Raw genomic sequence first — 21,362 nt, 5'->3', positions numbered from 1 at the left:
CTGAACTTTAGTGGTGTGTGCTGTGCACTACATACAATGAGTTTAATAGAAAGAGGAGTGATTGTATTTATGGTGGTATTAAAATACATACCTTTGGCATTTCTAAATACCCTGGTATATCGGTAATACCGCCCAAGCTTATTTAGTGCCTAATTCGGCTGATAAGATGCATTAAAAATATTCTGTTATATATGAGTAATATACACTGTAATTCATATGTATGTGTCCATAGTGAAGTATTTCATGTCGGAATTTTGCCTTACAGTACTGATTTTATTCCCACGACTGGACTCTGTAGTTGAAATTGGACACTGTGTATGAACTCAGGATTTTATTTTTTGCAACACCAAATTTCACCAAAATTTGATTTATTTTTACTCAAACAAATGCAGATATTTTCAGATTACAAAGAACTGTACTGACGATGTAAATAACAGTGTTTGATTATCCATTTGGTTATTTGAAATTCAGCTAAAATGTTTCTTTCCAAACACAATAGTCTGTACTATATCTTGTCTTTAAAGAAGATGAAGTCATATGTTGTTGCTCCCCAGCATTGTTGTGAAAGGAAATGTTCTGTTAGTTTCTCAAACTCTGACAGTTTGCTTTCAAAGTTGTGAAACAACAGAGAAATGTTCAGCAAACTTTTTCTCTCACTTGCTCACAGTTACCTGTAGGTGAAGACTGAAAGAGTTTTGTTGTTGTGGGTAGAAAGCCAACACTAGCAGGCTTCTCTGCTGTAAACACACCACAAATACCCCCCACACACACACACAAATCACAAATAAAATATGAATTTTTCTTGATGTCCCTGTTTTGGGTGCCTGTTTCACATTCGGCCGAGGAGCGCAGACTGTGACCTTTGATCCATAGTGTGACATTTTAAAGAAGCAGCTGAAGTTGATCCAGTGTTAAGTCACTAGTTACATGTAACAGAATTACATTACAGAATAAATGATATTGTAATACATTACAGTAACTGAAGGGAAAAAAAAGTTACTAATCAAAATGTTGGTGACAAGCTAAATAATCAGCACACTGGTTAAATGTTCTTGCGCCTGTTTGTTTCACACAATGTCGCAAACTTTATTGATTCCACAGGCATTTCTCTCAAATCAGTCGGATTTGGCTCTTCTCTATTAACTGAATTTTGACGGATAAATATCGCCTTAAGTGACACCTTGAAAACTTGGACTGGAGTTAGAGTTATGTAAGAATAAAATTGCTTGCAAAATGTGCAAAGTGCAACTCTAAACCCGAGGCTAGAACAGAAAAGAAAAAGAAACGGTGGTGACATCGTGTGGTAAGTGCTGGTAGGTGCTGCAGGAAAGCTGTGTCCTCCTGCCATGGAGGTGAAAGCATGAAGCTATTGTTTATACCCACAGTACCTCTACTATTATAAAGCTTGCACAGGGTTGGATGGGCAATACTGTTTTGTTTTGTTTAAAAACTCACATTGAAATGCATTCATTATAGTTAGTGATCATGGTTTAAAGTGTAGGTGTATCCCAAACAGACTTTCTTTTCTGCATTTAAGTCACCATGCTGTTGGATACATTATAATAGTTATAGCTATGGTTGGATAAATGATGCCAGTTTATAGGATATCCAACACTGATCCCATTTTTTGTCCAGAATCCACAGATTGGTGGTGCAGCCTGGCTCTGTGTCTGATGCTTGTTTCACAAATCTGCAGTCCGCCTGGTTTTGATCCACCATTGCTGAGATTTATCCTGCTGCTCCAGATATCCTGTGTTACTCAAAGCTACAGACTTATTGTAAGTTGCTTCCTTTCCTTTTCTCCCTCAAACAACATAGTGCCGTGCACACAATGGTGCGGGACGGAAGAGGAAGAAACTTGTATTGAAAGAAAAGTGCAGTTTCACTTCTTGTGCAAGTTATGACTTTCTATGAAAATAGCACAAGATTTACAGTAATCCTGGTGTTCTTCCACTGACCGCTCTGTTAGGCATCAAACTGTACTTGTGGAGCAGTCTAAATCATACGCTGGGATTTTTCTTAATGTCTTAAATAAATGTAATAGCTCAATTATGGTCAGAAAATATGAGCGCAAGTCAGTGAAGAGAAAGAGCATGAGACATACATAATGTTAAATAAACTCCATACATCAGTTTATCAAGCAACATCTGAACTGGAGCTGCCTTTTATCTGCATCATATCACCCAGATCTATGCTTTATGTGTGGAGTCTGTTTATGAACATTAATGAGCAGCTTATTAAATTAGGCATGAATTATTATTATTACATTAGCTGTGAGTTGACATATTAGATAAACTTAATCCTGGTTCACTCTGTTAGGATTCTTCACAAGCCCCGCGATTCTTAGCTTTTTTTATTAAAACTAGAAATTTGAATTATGGCTAAAAAGATGCTTTGACCACCAATTTCTAATCAGGTCACTGTTAAGTGCACGTTTGTGTCATATTTAGAGAATTTCTTGACAACTCGAAAAATATTCCCTACAGCCATGGCTAGGACTGGGCAATATAAAGATATTACATTGTATCGAAATATGAGACTATATCGATTGTCTTTGATATCGGATATTGTTATATCGTGATATGGAACGGTGTTTCTTTTTCCTGATTTTAAAGGTTGCATTACAGTTAAGTGATGCACTTTGCTCAACTTATCACACTTGTATTAATAATTGCCACTTAGTCATTATATCTACATTACTAATAATTATTGATAGAAAATGGAAATATGTTAATATATTTTCATTTCAAATAAAAACATTTTACAGTATTGTTGCACCAAAGACAGAATTTGGGGAAAAAATGTAATGTCTGATTCTGTCTCCCAATTATAGCATTAATGAAGTGCTTGAGGAGATTTGAAAATATCCATATATATATTGTGTGTCAAGATAAAGCCTTCAAATATTGCAAAAAAAATTTCACCTCATATCGCCTAGCCATGGCTATCACCAGTGCAGAGGCATAAAAACATCTCTAAAACAGTGTTTTACAAGTAAGCAAAGGCAGAAATGCAAAAAAAATGATCTGATGTCATATCAAGTTTATTTATATCACATTTAACAAAGTAATCACCACATTTTCTTCCTGTTACAAAAACTGTTGAGTTGCCAAGTGCAGCATCAGTGATCTTCCAGACGGTCTTGTGATTTGAAGCCCATTGATGTGTTGCATCCTCTTGCTCTCTGTTGTATTATTTAGAGTTATCAGGCACAGTCTGTTTAAAGGTCAAGAGTCTTATACCAGCAGCACTGCGTTAATGCAGCCGTCGTTCTCTGGGTTATTTGTCACCTGGGCATATTTACCTGGAAAGTAAAAGAAGAAAAAAGTTACATAATTACATAACACACAGATTTATTGCTTGCACAGATTTTTCTGAATTATTTCCAGAAATAGGTGATCGACACATTACTGTAGTGCATTTAAATTAGGGCTAGGCATCACCTGAAATAACCCATGCCAGTACCAAGTAGTAACGAAACGTCTCCAGCCAAATGATAAATGCATTCAGTCCTTTTTGCGCCGGCTGGGATTCTGCACTGTCCTGACTCCCCTGCGGATCAGCAAACTTTCTGTTGCACAAATCTCCGGAGCCACTCCCTTCTTATCACTACAACCTCTGCCTGGTTAACACGACAGAAACAGCTAACATCCAACATCGCGCCATTAAACAGTCCCAACAAGTTCACACCGACACGGAACAGCTCAACTCTTTTGTTAAACTCATTAATTACCAGTAATGTAACATTAGCCAGGTGACGCTTACAGTTAGCCCTGTCACTGTGTGTGTGGCTGACACTCACAACTGTCCCCAGCGTGGAGCTTACACTCCTGCAGCAGCCGCCAATGTTACAACCAGTACAGTCTGTGGTGTGGTGAAGTCTTGCACTGTGTATTTGTTGGAGTTACCAGTGCTCTATTAGTAAAGGTGTCACTTTAAGGCATTAGAATTTTTTCAAGAGACACCCAGCCCAAATGTAAATACAGTGACTGATGGATTTATGGATTCACACAGATAAAGCACTCACCCCAGATAACCTTTCCTCCTTGTGTAACCAATCCCAGCTCGCTGACATTGACCTCGACGACCGTTCCTTTTGTGATGACTCCCAGAGATGTGTAGAGCGGCGAGGAGGGGTTCTTCTTCACGCCGAGGATGGGCAGGCAGAAAGTGGCCTTCAGCTCTGGATGTGTGACGTGAGCCTTCTTAAAACGCAAACCCTGAGGTAGAACACAGAGAGAACAGTCATTTAGGAGTCGGACACTCAATGAAAAACAGACATGAAATATTTTAATTCTGCAATCTTACCATGGGTCTGATGAAACGCTCATATTTGGGAGGTTTGCGGGTGAAGCCGTCGCCGACGAAGCAAACTTTGGTGACCATTCTCTTCCAGGCTTTCTTTTGCCTCTTTCCAGTTCTGATGACTTTGAGCACTTCTGTCTCTCCCTGGGCACGCACCTTTGGCAGCGGCACCTCCCATTTCCCCTACAGAAAACATTAGACATTTGTTATTGGAAACCAGTTCCGTTTTTTTTCTCCACAGATCTATATCATAATAATAACATTTACAAATTATGTTTTGTATAAGGGCAGGGAATCATGACTGACATGAGAGACTGATGAGTAGATTTCTTTTGATACTTACAGCCTTCTCTTTTCTCTTCTGTTTGATCATGTTGGAGAGGACCTTAGCACGGGACTGTCCCTCTCTGTCCAACAGGTAGGCCGGCACTGCTCCCTCTGGGGTCTTATCATCGTTCTTCTGCTTGGTCTTCCTCTGTTCATGCATTTTGATGCTGCAAAGAAAAAAAATCAGGATTGTTTGGCTGTTTCTTGAGCATAGATTATTTTTTCTTTAAAGACTAGCACAGTTTTCTCTGTCTGTACTCACGTCTTCTTCATCTGGATCTTCTCCGCATGTCTCTGTTTGTGGTATAGTTTGGCCTTCAACCCAATCAGTTTCCTGGCTTTGTGGGACCGCTCATGGGCCTCACGGCTCTCCTTCTTCCTTTTCTTTTCATGGTGGTCCAGGCGGTAGCCATGCCGCTTGCGGTGTAACTCAATGTGCTCGTTCTGGGGCTACAAATGAAAACAACAAGCGAGCAAATCAAATCAGCTTGATTATGAAGGATAGTAAATGTTCATGTTTTGGTTTGGAGAAGAAATCAAGTTTGTAGTTTCAAGTAAAAAACTACAGCACGAGACAATGTAAAAGAAAACATAAAGCTATATGACTTAATAGCCTACTTAATGTTGGAGTTTTGAGAAACTGACATCAAATGAGTCACCTTCTATGCAAGTTTATATTTAACTTCTGTCATTAAACTGATCTAATGTAACAAATGGGATTTCCATAGTGGCCCTCACGTGCTGCATTGATATTTTAAGGCTTTTATTATTTAAACTGGTACATCATGTTACCTAAAATATGTAGAGAAAAAAAGTAGTTATTCTCAGTTTGACAGTTTTTCTTCAACTTACAGGTAATTCATCTTTTCAGTTTCAATTTTTACACTCTCTGGTTCCAACTAATCAAGAATGATCATTTCATGATATCTTTTATTTTATATCATTTAAAAAAAGAAGACAATTAGGTAAGGGAGTCATGTTTACACAATCGAGCAATTTGATATCGTCACTTTGGGCTCTGAGAAATCATACATCAATCAATAATGAAAACAATTGTTATTTTAAGCCATATATCTGTCAATTGGTCGTTTATTTGTATGGAGACACAAACGTCAACACCACATAACGTTACAAAAACAATTCAGTTCAGTCACTTTAGACTTCACCATGTTTATTTACATTACATAATTATCTCACTGAGATGAATAAAGTTACAGAAAAGTTACACTTTCAAGCATTGCGTGTAAATAGTTTTTACACTAAATCTATAAACACCAGCGGAGCGGAGCAGCACGTCACCCTGCCACATGTGAGGGGGAGCTAATGCTAGCACCACATGCTAACGTGTTAAAATGCCTCATAAAAGTACATATTGCGCTTAAAAACGGTTGTCTTCTTACCATTTTGTGTTGCTGGAGTTAAGCGTTAAGGTGAATGCGTCGCAGTTGGTAACAGTTGGTAAAGACGCACAATATTTGGTGTTTTTCGCTTGAGGCTGGGGTCGTTTCGATGTTGTTTTCCCCGGAGCCGATACTTAGAGGAAGTACGTCATCCTGACGCAACGTTTTGTCCGTTGGTGTAACGTGAACGGCTTCGTCTCTCGTTAAACGTTAAGCTGCTTAACGAAAGCTTACAGTGACACTGAGCCGCGTTAGAGACAAACTACATCATTTTAATAAAAAGTAGTCTATATAATAAATAAATGCACAATTTCATAACTGTATCGTACGTTCGAGACTCCCAAACTCCTTATTCGACGCAAAAAGAGACAATTTTTTAATATAATTTCATCGTTTAATTTAATTTTATTTACGTTTAGAAAAAACTAAACGTAGATTAGTTATATAAATCTACCTTGTACCTTGTATGTTTAATATCGGCGGAACCAGTTTTGAAAATTTGCCCGGAAATGTAAACCACACGCTTGTTTCCGGGGATGTATTATGGCGCTGTACCGTATGAAAGCGTGACATTTAACAGCTTAACATTAGGTTGTTTTGTAGGACATTTTAATGCTTTAGTCAAACACAAATTAGGCGTTTATTTGCCTGATGAAGCCATAAACGTCACTGCTTTTACCGTCACGGTGTCTGCTCCGTGCTGGTGAGACATGGCAGTCATCAGAAGCTCAGCCTGGGTCTGAGGGAAATGTTTGGAAGACAAATAGACAGTAAATACGCGCTTTGGGGCAGTTAAAATTAAGCAAAATGATTTCGGTAAGACATACTTTGCCAAACTAAGCGCTGTCAGTGATGAATGGTTTGAATTCTCTCATGCTGGCTTTATAACAGGCTCGTTGTCCTTCGCAGGGAAGGTTTTTATTCATTGCTGGACTCCGGTGCTGCAGGTGTAGACTGAGCTGGCATGGCAAAAGACATTACAGCTTTCTTCCAGGTGAGCTGTCTTTTTTTCAATTTAAATGATCATTATTTTAGGTATTTTCAGTGGTGGGAGAAGTAGTGTTCACCAAAGTAAAAGTAGCAGTACCACACTGTTGTGTCGGAGATCGTATTCCCGTCGATATGTGTTTCCCCAAATCTAAACCAAACCCAAAACCTCAATGTTTTTATGGTTCGACACTTACGGTTTTATTGCAAAATCAAGTGCGTAGTGGTATTAGTCAGTTATTCTCCTGTGTTTTAGTAGTGTAGTGTGTTTTATAGTCATGTCCTTTAACAACAATTTGATTTACCATCTGAACAATTTTTGCTTTTCTTCAAATTTGTCATTTTATCCAAACAAAGGTGGAAAGCCTTCCTACAGACACCCCCCTTACTAGTGACAGATTTATTTCTGCTTTCATTCTTTCATACTCACTATTTTATTCCATAGATCTCTCAGATATACATAATGTTGTCCAGAAATGGGAGTGTGATCTTAATAATGAATGTATTGAAGATGCCTGGCAAGAGGCCATATCCTCTGCCAAAAGCACTCAATACAAATTAGTTTACAGATCCCACATAACAGCTTTTATTCGTAATAAAACGAAAAAGCAGATCTCTCCTTTTTGTATTAAATGTAATTGAAATGTTGGTACATATTTTCACAATTTTTGGGAATGCCCTTTGATCCTAAAATTCTGGAGCAACATTGCCCAGAAATTGAGCAAACAATTTTTTACTGAAAATAACCAAAGACCCAGGAGTCTTCATACTGATCTTACCGTCTAAAACACGATCTCTGAGCAAAGCTGGTTTTACACTGTGTGACAAACTCTCATTCCTCACCAGGAGATGCATCATAAAGCAGCGGATTAAAAACAAACCTCCCTCAGTCACACAGTGACACCCCGAAATATGCAATGTCTTGCCTTTAGAAACAGCATGAGTTAAGGGCGATGATGATCTGTTGAACTTGGTCACCTGTCTTAACATATCTGCCTTTTAAGATATAGATGGTGTTTTTTGTTGTTGTTTTTTTGTTTTGTTTTGTGTTTTATTTGTCTTTTTTTCCTTTTTTGTTTTTTAATTCTCTCCTTTATTTCTTCTTCTTTAATTCTTGTCAAATTATCATTATTACTCTTACTATTATTATTGTTGTTGTTGTTATTTTGTTAATGTTATTGTTATTTATTTTATCTATCTATTTGTAGGCATGTCTTAATCTGATATGTACTTGAGTATGTGGAGAACACTGTGCTGTAAATTTAAAGAAATCAATAAAAGCTATTTTAAAAATTTTAAAAAGTGGTATTTGTCAACCATCTGCTCGGCAAGCCTCTTTTTAAGCGCAGCATTCTCTCTTTGCAGCATTTTATTCTGTAAAAAAGAGAAAAGAACAATAAAAATGAGGCAGCTGTTAAAAAATGCCAGCTGAACATTACAAACATTTGAAGTTCACAGGAGCTGGCATCAATTCTCTTTCAAAGTAGTCATGAAGGTAACACAGGTAAAAGGGACTGAGTGGGCTATAATCTGCCAAATAGGATCCCTGATAATGAAATCAAGTCATTCTGAGGCAGGAACAGTTTTTCAGTGACAAAATGGGAGCTGCAGTTACTTTTTGGCAGGTTTAAAAAGTGCATTTAATGTGTTGTATTGTTGTATTAGTAATTTACGCATGCGTTTACCAGTACGTTTTAGGAATGCATGTATGTTTAAAAAAAACCCCAAACAAACCCAAAAAACATCCATGCCACCTCCTGGGCTCTTTTTCTTTTTTTTTTCGTCTAAAAACATAGTGACATCTTGACAAAATCTGCCATTTAAAAGGTGAGAGTTCTGGAAAATTATTGAATATGTGATATTTATGATTAGGACTCATGTTGATTAAAAAGTAACTCAAAGTAGAAAACGATATTAATGTATAACATTTCCAAAGCTTGATTTTGTGCGCATAGCGATACGAGTGTGTGCAATATTAAAGCAGGCCTTAAGGGTTAATATTGCTGCTGCATTCATTTCTATGTTGCATTTTGCAGCTGTAGATGTTTAAAGTTGTGCTCATCTCAACTGATTTACATACCGTTTTGTAGTTCAGTCCACAGCAAAGCATCATATTCTACAAGATCGTCATGTACAACCCTAACCTAATTGTTTAAGTTTTGAAAGTGAAATTCTTTCCCATTCTTGCTTGACATATGACTTCAGTTTCTGGAGTCTCTGTTGTGGTATTTGGCGCTTCATAATGTGCCGCACATTTCCAATGGCAAAGACAGGTCTGGACTACAGGCAGGCCAGATAGTACCAGCACTGCCCATAGACTGTTCATCAAATACAGTCTATGGCACTGCCTATATATATATATATATATGACATAAATGAATGTCAGTGTATATAGTTAAAAGAAAAAATCTCTAAATAAATAATCATCCTTTGTGTTGGCTCCCATAGATGAAGTCAAATCCCTGCGCGCTTTGGCCAGCCCTGATATATCCAAGTAAGTTAATTTCATTCATCAGTCAGTTCTTTAAATGCTCTTTAAACCCAGCTGTGTCCTCAGCTCAGTGTCAACTCTTGTACTGTTTCTGCAGGATCCGAAATATTGGCATTATGGCCCACATCGACGCCGGAAAGACGACAACCACAGAAAGGATGCTTTACTACTCGGGCTATACAAGAGCGCTGGGAGGTGAGCAGGACGGACACAGCAGATTCTTTATTACCAGTAGATTGTGTCTGTTTGTGTCTGTCTCATGTTCTGTTTGTTACTGTACTTGCAGACGTGGATGATGGGGACACAGTGACAGATTTTATGGCTCAGGAGCGGGAGCGTGGCATCACTATACAGTCAGCAGCTGTCACATTTGATTGGAAAAGTCATCGAATAAACCTCATAGACACCCCAGGTAGAAACGGCATCCTTGTGAAAATAAAACACTCCGATGGATATGACAAGGAGCTGCCACTTAAATATGACTCTGTGTGTGTGTGTGTGTGTGTGTGTGTGTGTGTGTGTGTGTGTGTGTGAATACAGGACATGTTGACTTCACTCTGGAGGTAGAGCGGGCACTTCGTGTTCTTGACGGAGCCGTTGCAGTGTTTGATGCTTCTGCTGGTGTTGAGGTTAACTTTTTAAATGATTTCTTTTGTCCATTTAAAAATGTTATGCTCTATATTTGGGTGCACTCTGAACACAGTCGCCTCTGTTGTCTTGAAAACTTCATCAGGCTCAGACTCTGACCGTGTGGAGACAGGCAGAGAAGCACCATGTTCCCTGTGTTTGCTTCCTCAATAAGATGGATAAACCTGCAGCAAAGTGAGTCACTAATCAGAACCAGTCTGATCATACACAGTGTTTTTTTTAAAATTTTTTAAAATCTAACTAGAAAATTTCTTTTTTTTCTCTCAGCTTAAATCTTTCCATTGAGAGCATAAGACAGAAGTTGAAAGCTAATCCGGTCCTCCTGCAGGTAGGCCTTTAGAAAAACACAGCGAGTATTACATGTCTTTCAAGGAATACTTCACCCGCTTTATGACCATTTGTTCATCAGTAACTTGCTATGTGTTACCTTGATCTCATAAAGAAAACCTTTTTTCTTGTAAGCCTCCACGCTGAAAGAAGAATCAAAAAAACAAAAAGACACTTTTTTCAGTTGAAATGCAAAATATATGGGTATTTAGTAGCGACTATACTATAAGTGATTCTTGTCTAACTCTTGGCATTTGAGTGCACTAAAATTCTACATATTCAGTCCAGTTAATAAAGATCAGTGGAAACAGTCACACGCAGTTAAAGAGAGATTATAAGTGTTTTCTCAGAGTTGATGGGAACTGAAGTGAACTGACAGACTTGGACGTTAAATCCCAAATGCAGTTTTTCTCTGTCACATTCAGACTCCTCACCTCAATGTTTTAGGAGTGCTCTTTGGTCAGGACCTGAAGATTGACGTCCAGTGTCCTTTTTGGTATTGTTCTGCCTACTTTTTAGTGCCAAAGCAACATTTATACTTTGCTGCATGGATAATTGCAATTTGATGCAAAAAAAAAGAAGAAGAAATTTGTGATCAGCTGCAGAACCATTTGGGCGTGTTTTTCATTAGCTCAATATCTTTTGTAAATCGGAGCTTGAGACATAGCAGATAGCATTTGCAAGTGATGCGCAGCTCATGCTGAATCAGCAGCTCATATCCATTCTTTGCGAACTCACCCAGTTATGTAAAAATATGCACAGTGACTGCCCTCTAAAGGCTGAAACCTGCTATTGCAATTAAATTTTGCATTTGGCTGATTTTGATAGTAGCAGGAGCCTGTTCTTGTCACCAACCAAGTCCCCCGTGGCAACCCTCTAACTAACCGACCCCAGACAGACAGCGGTCTGTCACACTCACTGTGTGAAACAGAAGCCTCGTGGACAAACGGCAAATAAGAGCAATGTATTCATCTTGCTAAATCTGTGTTAAAGGTGCACAGACAACTAAAATAAACGCATAATGTAACACAGTCCACTTCAGTAACTCAGGCTGCACCAAAGCTGGAGCATACTCTCTTAAAGGGACAGAAAAATGCCCTCAATACAGCCACGAGGCTAGAAAGATTACAGAGAGGGTCTGTTATTTTTTGGTTTTGTAAAAATGTATTAACACCCAATTAAGGAACAGTGTGGATACATGTGACTGTTTTTCTAAAAAATGCAGAACTATTCAACTGTCAAGCACAGTCTACAGATTTGATTGCGTTTTTGTTTTAGGGGGTGTGAGCAGGGAAGCAGGGAGGTGCTGTGGATTGAGAGGCTGCATGATTGGGTGCCTGGGCATGTCTTAGCCCTCAGCCCTGCCCATTTTTGATATCTTTTTCCACTCCAGGGAGGAGGCATTTAAGCCAAAAGTCGGGGGTTTAGTTCCTCCTTAACAACAGATAAACTATGTCAAAACATCTGTTTACAAACTGACACAATTCATGCAGCATAATCCAAGTTTTAGCTTTATGCTCAGTACTTCTCAAACATGCATTTTCATTAAAACATTTCAACACAAAACATTCCACCTACAAGAAGCACAATATTGTTTTGCTGTTGTGGTCCCCAATGACTTCATTTCATGGAAAATGTTCATTCTTGTTGTTCGTTCTTTGTTCATTGTTAAGGCATGCAAGAAAAAGAAAGTCTTCTTCACGAATTTAACATAACACATGGCAAGTAACTGATATACAGATTTTCATTTTGGGGCGGAAATATCTTTTAAAGATATGACTTTGTTATGATTGAAGTAAGTACTGAAGTAGCGCACAGTAAGAACCAAAACTAAAATTATAATAGTGCAAAATGGCCCATTTCAGAATAATTTACTATACTGTTTTACATCTTTATTCAATTGTGTAAAGCGTCCTTGGGTTTCTTGAAAGGCGCTATGTAAATCTAAGTTAGTGTTATTATTAATATTATAATTACATGTTATTAGATATAGTTATTGGTTCTTTCATGTGTACATCACTTTAATGTTTTAATTGGTAAAGGTGGCGCTCATTTTTATGATTTTTTGTACTGCTGTGTAGCTTAACCTATCATAATATATCATAATCTATAAGTTGATTTATATTTTGTATTAATGATTTGAATCTGCAAAGTAACAAAATGATCAGAGAAATGTAGTGGAGTAAAAAGTTCCTCACATTTACTTGAGTAAATGTACTTTTCTATATTGCACCACTGATTCGTGGATAGTGGTTTAGCACATAACCACATAAGTTGCAGCAAACAGGTTTATTAATAATAAGAAAAATGTCCTTTTTGTCTGTATGTTTGTCAGTAACTTTGTTGTAAATAAAATAGTCCGTAATGATTAAATCAAGAAACAAACTATATAAAGTAAGCAGTGTCACTGTGTAATGTGTGTTGTCTGATGGAGAGTCGTTCTGTTTCACAGATTCCTGTCGGTGGCGGCAAAAACTTCACGGGTGTGGTCGACTTGTTAACCAACCAGAAGCTGATATGGAACATAAAATCCATGAGAGATGATGACGGACGAATGTTTGAGAGCAAACCTCTTGACCAGTCGGATGAGCCAGAACTCCTGCAGCAGGTCAGCGAGGCCAGAACGGCTTTAATCGAGCAGGTAAATATCATACCTTTTAAAGCCATTCTGACCATTGTAAATGTCGAAATGTTCCATGTCAGCTGCAGAAATCAGAAGTGCGTAAGTGCAAGCCTTTTGATGTAGACCATTCTAGTGCGTTTTTGGAAATGTCAGAAAATAACTGCATTTTAGGAAATTTTATGTAAGGAGCTAAAGCAAATACAAGGATGTGAGGTCTGTAATAGTTATTTGGTGCTTTATCTATGTAAATTCTTTAAATAAATGTCATTTCCAGTGATAAATACTGCTATTGGCAAGCAAGACAGCTATTACAAGGAACTGGGGTAGGGAAACACTACCAATGAAGGACCAATGGCTAACAGTCGAGAAAGAAATCTCTAATGGAAAAAATGACACACATACTGAGTCTACAAGAAACGGAACTAAAAAAAAAAAAAAAAACTGGGGGAAAATGGGACTCTGTCCAGGACTCAAAAAGTTGATGCTGGATTGTAATAATAACCAATAGATAAACTGGTCTTTAAGATGTAAAAATGTATATATGTAACCAAGCCGTTTTTTATTGTGTTAGCTTTTGTCTTTTGGTTTTTTATTCTGTCGCAACTGACATGTCAAGGTCACTAATATATGTGTAAATAAAGATTTAAGTGAGAATAAAAAGAAAAAGGAAATGTTTCATGTCTTCTCCAGTTTATCTTTCTGTTCTCAATCCCAGGTGGCTGATCTGGATGATGAGTTTGCTGAGCTGTTGCTGACTGACTTTAGCGATAATTTCGATGCCGTGCCCTCCAGCAAAGTAAGTGATTTATCGCATGGCGCCACATCATGGGCCTATAAGGAAGCACAGTTACCTGTGAATACAGAGTAAACAGTGTTAATGTGTTTCCAGCTGCAGGAGGCTGTGCGGCGGGTTACTCTGGCCCGGAAAGGCGTCCCGGTGCTCTGTGGGAGTTCTTTAAGAAACAAAGGTGTGCAGCCTCTTTTAGATGCCATCACCGCCTACCTGCCTGCTCCCAATGAGCGACACCATGACCTGGTGTAAGTGAATTCTTTCGTTCACTATGAAACTAAGTTAAAGGGGACCTGCCACGCTTTTTGGATTTTTCCCTTTTATTTTTTTTGTTTTGTATAGCATGTTTGTGCTTTTAAAAGGTCTCCTAAGTAATACAGCCCAAAGTCAAAAGCAAAGGGAGCTCTCTGTCCCTCAGAGGACACTGCTGCCTAAAACCGCTCGTTTGAGTTTCAGTGTTTACCTCCATAGCTTGGTGATTTTTCAAATATAACAGAATGTCCATAGAGAGGGCCAGCTGACCAATCAGAGCAGACTGGAGTTCTCGGGAGGCGGGACATAAGCTCAGACAGACTCTTTCAGACAGAGGCGCTGCAGCAGAGGACAGTATAAGACACATAATGTGTTTTTTGAACATTAAAGCATGTAAACGTATTCTAGTAGACTCTCAAAACATAAATATCATCCCAAAAATGAGCATAATAGGGCCTCTTTAAAGGACAATTCCAGCATTTTTTTTGTCTAGGGTTCTGCATTCAATGCAAGGTTTTTCAATGCTTTTTACATCTATTTTTTCCTTTTTAGTTTTTGTACTTTTTTGTTTTTACAAAATAAGAAGTGAAAACAACCACAGAAGTTAGGCATTCCTAGTTCAGAGGAGGGTGATAGTCTTAAAGGGACAGAAAACCCAAAACAAAAATATGTAATTTTCCTCTTACATGTAGTGCTGTTGTCAGTCCAGATTGTTTTGGTGTCAGTTGCTGAGTGTTGAAGATATCGGCCGTAGAGATGTCTGACCTTTCTCCAATATAAGGGAGCTAGATAGCACTGAGCTTGTGGTGCTCAAAGCACCAAAAAATAAATTAGAAAAACTCAACAGCAATGTCTCTTTCTAGAAATCATGACCCGGTTACTCAAGATAATCCACAGACCTTATTGTGAGCAGTTTAATTTAGGAACTCTTTATTTTTTCTGCCAAACTATATGTGTCAACAGTATTGATGCGGATATACTCATGGATGAAGGCACACTACTACACAAAGTATTTAACATTAATGGCTTCCTCCATGGCTGAGCTGAAACATTAGCTACCTAAGTGGTTCTAGGTGAGCTCGCTGTAGTTGCACACTTCCTTCTGCACGGTGATCAGTTGGAGGATGTAGTTGGATTTGGTTCACTTCCCAGGAAACAGTTTCTGTTGTTGTGTGTACTAGTGGCAGTATGTTTTCTGTATTTACATCACAGTGAGCTCTCAGGGCCACCGTGTTTATGAGCTGAAGTTAGTTGATCTTTAATAGAACTTTTTGAATGGGATCCCTTGCTTCTCATCTATCCTGACTCAGTTTGAGGTCTGTAGAATAGTTTTCCTCGTCACGTGATGAAATGGATCTGAAAATTGTGCAAAGCTGATTGATTCCACTGTGATACACACAAGTAGTAAATGGATGCAGGATGGATATAAATGAGCAAACATATAAATCATACTGGAATTATCCTTTAATGAAAATGCCGTGCTTTTGTGCAAATATGTTTTTCTGTATTGTTTACTGCTGTCAGACCATAAGCTTTGCTCATCATCCTGCAGGCGGTGGTATAAGGATGACTTATGCGCTCTGGCCTTCAAGGTTGTCCATGACAAGCAGCGTGGTCCTCTGGTATTTCTCAGGATATACTCTGGTACTCTGAAACCACAGACTGCTGTCCACAACATCAACAGAAACAGCATGTATGTACATTCCATTTAAATGTTGAAGTAAATCATTATTATATCAGAAGTTTTATTTTTTGTATATGTCGTCTGCAGTGAGAGGATGAGCAGGCTGCTGGTGCCGTTTGCTGATCAGCATGTAGAAATCCCCTCGATGACGGCAGGAAACATTGCTCTGACTGTAGGCCTGAAGCAGGTACAGCATCATACATTATATTAATTACTTGCTGTATTTCCCCTTGAAAAGGTGATTTATGTAATGCACTTTAACTTTAGACAGTCACAGGTGACACCATCGTCTCCTCAAAGGCTTCTGCAGCGGCTGCAGCCCGCCGAGCCCAAAATGACGGCGTAGAAGCGGGAAAGAAGCGTGGGGAACATGCCAGTGTGGTCCTATCAGGGGTGGAGGTTCCTGACCCTGTCTTCTTCTGTACCATAGAACCACCCACCATGGCCAAGCAGGCAGGTCAGTGACAGTGATAACAATTTTACTACTCTACTGTCTTTGTGGGTAAAATGTCAAAATGTCATAGTCTTAGTATAGTATGTTATAAAAAAATCTTTGGATAATAATAGATAATTATAGGATTAGTCATCGTATAGCATGTCTTCCAAAATATAATAAAAAAAAGTCATAGTATAACATGACGTCCAAAATATGAAAAAGTCATACTAGAGCATTTTGTCCAACATTTCATAAAGAAAGTCAAAGCATTGCATATCGACCAAAACGGCATGAAAAAAATCACATTATAGCATGTCGTCCAAAATATTTTAAAATCGACAGTATAGTATGGCTTCCCAAAGATCATTAAAAAGTCGTACTATAGCATGTCGTCCAAAATATTGCAAAAAAACTCTAATATAGTATGTTGTCCTAAATATGATAAAAAAAGTCATAGTATAAGATGTTGAAAATATGATGTTCAAAATATGATAAAAAGTGATGGTATAGCATGTCGTCCAAAGTATTGTAAAAAACGAATATTGTAGCATGCCCTCCAAAAAATGATGAAAAGGTCATAGTAAAGCATCCCATACAAATTATGATAAAAAAGTGTTATATAGCTTGTAGTCCAAAATATTAACAAGACCTAGTATAGTAGTACGTTGTCTAAAATATGATATTTATGATGAAAAAGTCACAGTGTGGAACAAAATATGAAAAAATCATAGTGAAGCATCTTGTCCAAAATATCATAAAAAAAAGAGAGACCACAGCATGTTGTCCAAAATAATATAAAAACTCATCCTATTGGATGTTTTCAAAAATATTTAAATAAATTTAAATTAAAAAAAAACCAAAACAATAGCATGTTGTCCAAATTATGATATAAAAGTCACAGGGAAGTATGTCATTCAAAATATCATAAAAGTCATATTATTACATGTTGAAAGAAAAACTTTCATATAAAATATGATTTTTAAAAGTCATAGTGTAGCATGCCTTCCAAAAATATCATTTAAAAGTCATACTATACTATAGCTACTATACTAGCTACTATATCTAAGATTTTCTAAAGAAGTTCATTCTGTCAGGTACAAATATCTATGAGAATAAACTACTTCATGCATAAATGTAGTTAAATGTGGCCTAGGTCATTCTTTAAGGTGAAATAGGTCATTCTGCCAGGTACCAATAACCTAAGAGTAGACTGCTTCCTGTATACATGTAGTTAGTGTGGATGCTTTCAGCAGCCACACTACTGCAATGCAGATCTTTATTATTATTGCTTTTTTTTTAATGTTTTCAGTCAACATCAACTTCTTCATTTGACATTCTGTCAGTTCAACTTGTAGCATCTTCAGTTTAAAGCAGCTTTCATTTTAGACACTTTTCAGCTATTTCTAGCATTTTGTAATATATTTCACCATTTTTAGCCAGGTATTTGAATTTATTTCAGCTTTAAGCATTCACACGCATGTTCTGCATTTTCTAGTACAAGCATGTCATCCAAAATGGCATGAAAAACTCAATAGGATACAATGTCATCCAAAATATATAAAAAAAAGTTGTAGTATCCCATTTTGTCCAAAAGCTCATTAAAAAGTCATAGTATAGCATGTCATCCAAAATGGAATAAAAGTCAAAGTAAAGTATGTCTTCCAAAATATCATTAAAGGGTCATAATATAGCATGTTTTTTTATAGTAAAAAAAACAGTCACAGTATAGCACTTATACTGTGGGAAACACTTAGGACCTAATTCTTTTTTTTTTCTTCGAAGATCTTGAACATGCTCTGAATTGCTTGCAGAGAGAAGATCCCAGCCTTAAAGTCAGACTTGACCCTGACTCTGGCCAGGTAACACCATCATTGGATTCGCAGGAGTTTTTTTTTTTTTGTCAATGCATGTGCCACAGTTAGTTTACTTATTGTATCCTTCCTCAGACCATTTTATGTGGAATGGGAGAGCTGCACATCGAGATCATCCATGATCGGATCAGAAGAGAGTATGGCATTGAGACTCACCTTGGACCGCTACAGGTGGCCTATAGAGAGTCGATTCTCCACCAGGTCTCTACTACAGGTACAAAAATATTTTATTAAGGAGTAAGTTTGATGTTTTCTCAACCTAAACCCTATTTTTCCTTGTTACCAAATATTAGAAATTGATCCAGTATTCAGTGAGAGCACTGTGCATGGTTTGGTGAAATTAACTGCATATTCGCCCAGTTAGATGTGAATATAATGCTGATGCACATAGTACTTAATGTTTATTTAAATAGAGTCTGGTAGGATTGGCAGTAGTGCTTTCAGGGCTGTTTCTGGTGAAATAAAAGGTCTGTCTCTTTCACTTAGATACAAAAGCATGGGCAAAAGGGTCCAGGTTGAAAAATACTAAAGTAACCCTTAAATCGTTGTACTAGGTTATGAGCAGAGGGGGGCATAAGTCTTGTCAACTACATACCGGTATGCAACCCCACACAGACTGATCCCCTGTTAGGTTTTCAACTTTTTCTTTTTGCTCTCAGTATTTACACAGTTTGTATTGCCACTGCTGCAAAGAAAATTCCCTTGGGATAAATACAATTACTGTTCTTGTCCTCATTTTTGTTTGTATGAATTTTCCTCTGTTTCTTACATTGTAGATTTGCTGGACCGTACTGTTGGGGAGAGACGACATGTTGTGGAAGTTGAGCTGGCTGTTGCACCTCTGGACATATCCTTGGGTGCCTCATGTGAATTAGCTTTCACAGAGGAGTTGAGGGGGCAGCTATCACCAGAAATAAAAGAGGCAGTGGAGAATGGAGTACACAGCTCATACCTTCAAGGCATAATTGGATGAAACTTTCAAACTTTTCCTGCAAATTTTATGAGCAACTTTGTCCACTAAAATAATTTTTAATGCCTTCTTCCACCTTCAGGTCCATTGCTAGGTTGTCCTTTACAGGGTGTATCTACTCTGATCCAAAGTGTTAGCACAGAGCCAGGAACTTCTCCTACCATGGTGTCAGCCTGTGTGTCCCGCTGCATGCTGAAGGTAAAACATTATGGGTTCCTGTATTTTCACAGTAAACTGCAAGCTTATCAACAGAAAAGTCATAGTTGTGTTTCTTGGGACCCAGGCTCTGAGGCTAGCAGAAGGTCAGGTCCTGGAGCCAGTGATGTCCCTGGAGGTGACCGTCGAGGAGGAACGCCTTAGCTCTGTGCTGGGGGACTTAGCCCAAAGACGAGGAACCGTCAGAGACATTCAGAGTCGTCACGATAACAAGGTGCTGCTCGCAACTGTGCCGCTGGCTGAGATCATGGTAAGGCTACATGCAATTTAAACATTTTGCTTGTAGTTTTTTTTTTTTTTTGGTTTAACACGTCACCCTGACAGCTGTTAATGATACACACCTGGTTTCTTGTAAAGGGCTATTCCACCATCCTGCGAACGCTAACATCCGGCAATGCCACCTTCTCCTTGGAGCTTGACACCTATGAGCCCATGAACCCCCAGGACCAGAGCACCCTCCTCAAAAGAATGGCTGGACTGTTATGATCTGCTGTTCAACAATAGTGTAGTCCCAAACAAACTTTTCCAGGACTTGCTGTTCATGAGATTAAGTCAGTAAAATACGTTTTATCGTGTGTATACCCACTGCAGGGAAACAGTGCAAAAAGTGCACCATGTTTTTAGCTCAATATGAAATAAATTCATAGCAAAATATGTCACATCCTTGTTTTTTGGTTAATTAATATGAAACACAAGACCAATTTAAAACGTCAACATTTTATTCACAATCAATTACACAAAAACCAATGGCACAAAAATGTCATAGTATAGTATGTCGTCAAAAATTACCCTAAAGCATCATAGTCTAGTATGTCGAAAAAACTGACCCCAAAACGTCATAGTTTAAAATGTCACCAAAAATGACCTGAAAAGTTTTAGCATAGTATGTTTTCAAAAATGACCCCAAAATGTGATAGTATATAGTATGTTGTCATAAAATGGACCAAAATGTCACAAAAACGTCATAATATAGTAAGTCAAGAAATGGGCCAAAAAAATTGTAATATAGCATGTCGAAAAAATGGACTAATAGTATAGTATAGTATGTCTAAAAGTAACAAATTTTGACATGTCCCAAAAATGGCTGAAAGCCACTTGTCATAGCGCCTAGAAACGTGCCACAGCATAGCATGTTGAAAACAGGGCCAAAAAAAGCCCAAAAAGTCATAATATAGCATGTAGAAAATAGTCCCACAAATCGCATACTATAGTATGGCAAAAATCTCAAATTTTGACATGTCCCGATAATGGCTGGAAACCATTCATTGGAGCGCTTAGATACATGCCATAGCATAGCATGTTGAAAACAGGCTGGAAACTGCTTATTATAGCTCATATAGACGCGCCATAGCGAAGCATGTTGAAATAAGGGCCAAAAAAGGGCCAAAAAGTGAGAATTTAGCATGTAGAAAAAATGGCAAAGAATCGCATACTATAGTATGGCAAAAATTTCAAATTTTGACATATCCCAAAAATGGCTGGAAACTGCTTATTATAGCTCATATAGACGCGCCATAGCGTAGCATGTTGAAAACAGGGCCAAAAAAGGGCCAAAAAGTGAGAATTTAGCATGTTGAAAAAATGGCGAAAAATCGCATACTATAGTATGGCAAAAATGTCAAACATTGACATATCCCAAAAATGGCTGGAAACTGCTTATTGTAGCTCATATAGATGCGCCATGGCGTAGCATGTTGAAAACTGGGCCAAAAAAGGGCCAAAAAGTGATAATTTAGCATATTCAAAAAATGGCAAAAATCGCATACTATAGTATGGCAAAAATTTCAAATTTTGACATATCCCACAAATGGCTGGAAACTGCTTATTATAGCTCATATATTCCTGCCATAGCGTAGCATATTGAAAACAGGGCCAAAAAAGGGCCAAAAAGTGAGAATTTAGCATGTTGAAAAAAATGCGAAAAATCGTATACTATAGTATGGCAAAAATTTCAAATATTGACATATCACAAAAAATGGCTGGAAACCATTCATTGGAGCGCTTAGATACATGCCATAGCATAGCATGTTGCATT

At 37.9% G+C, this 21,362-nt stretch overlaps 2 protein-coding genes across 2 annotated transcripts; one reads left to right on the top strand and one right to left on the bottom strand.

The window, feature by feature from the left end:
* Positions 1-3,025: 3,025 nt before the first annotated feature.
* Positions 3,026-6,192, bottom strand: nsa2 (NSA2 ribosome biogenesis homolog (S. cerevisiae)). Its single transcript, XM_042509224.2, has 6 exons — positions 6,033-6,192; positions 4,895-5,082; positions 4,649-4,799; positions 4,309-4,488; positions 4,028-4,220; positions 3,026-3,304 (listed from the first exon to the last, which is right to left on the bottom strand). The coding sequence occupies exons 1-6, from the start codon at positions 6,033-6,035 to the stop codon at positions 3,237-3,239; spliced, it is 783 nt and encodes a 260-aa protein (XP_042365158.1). The 5' UTR covers positions 6,036-6,192; the 3' UTR covers positions 3,026-3,236.
* Positions 6,193-6,529: 337 nt separating this feature from the next.
* Positions 6,530-19,986, top strand: gfm2 (GTP dependent ribosome recycling factor mitochondrial 2). Its single transcript, XM_042509222.2, has 20 exons — positions 6,530-6,848; positions 6,942-7,026; positions 9,468-9,513; positions 9,608-9,705; positions 9,797-9,922; positions 10,051-10,139; positions 10,244-10,332; positions 10,426-10,486; positions 12,938-13,126; positions 13,824-13,904; positions 13,998-14,146; positions 15,703-15,843; positions 15,922-16,021; positions 16,102-16,291; positions 18,053-18,129; positions 18,217-18,355; positions 18,918-19,100; positions 19,194-19,309; positions 19,395-19,577; positions 19,685-19,986. Exons 1-20 carry the CDS (start codon positions 6,840-6,842, stop codon positions 19,811-19,813), a joined length of 2,280 nt encoding a protein of 759 aa, XP_042365156.2. The 5' UTR covers positions 6,530-6,839; the 3' UTR covers positions 19,814-19,986.
* The last annotated feature ends 1,376 nt before the right edge of the window (positions 19,987-21,362 follow it).

Source organism: Plectropomus leopardus, chromosome 20, assembly GCF_026936395.1.
Source record: "Plectropomus leopardus strain MGB_pleo_1.0 chromosome 20, ASM2693639v1, whole genome shotgun sequence".
Classification (NCBI taxonomy): domain Eukaryota; kingdom Metazoa; phylum Chordata; class Actinopteri; order Perciformes; family Serranidae; genus Plectropomus; species Plectropomus leopardus.
Note: the sequence above shows the minus strand (reverse complement) of the source record. Positions and strands in the feature narration are given on the sequence as shown.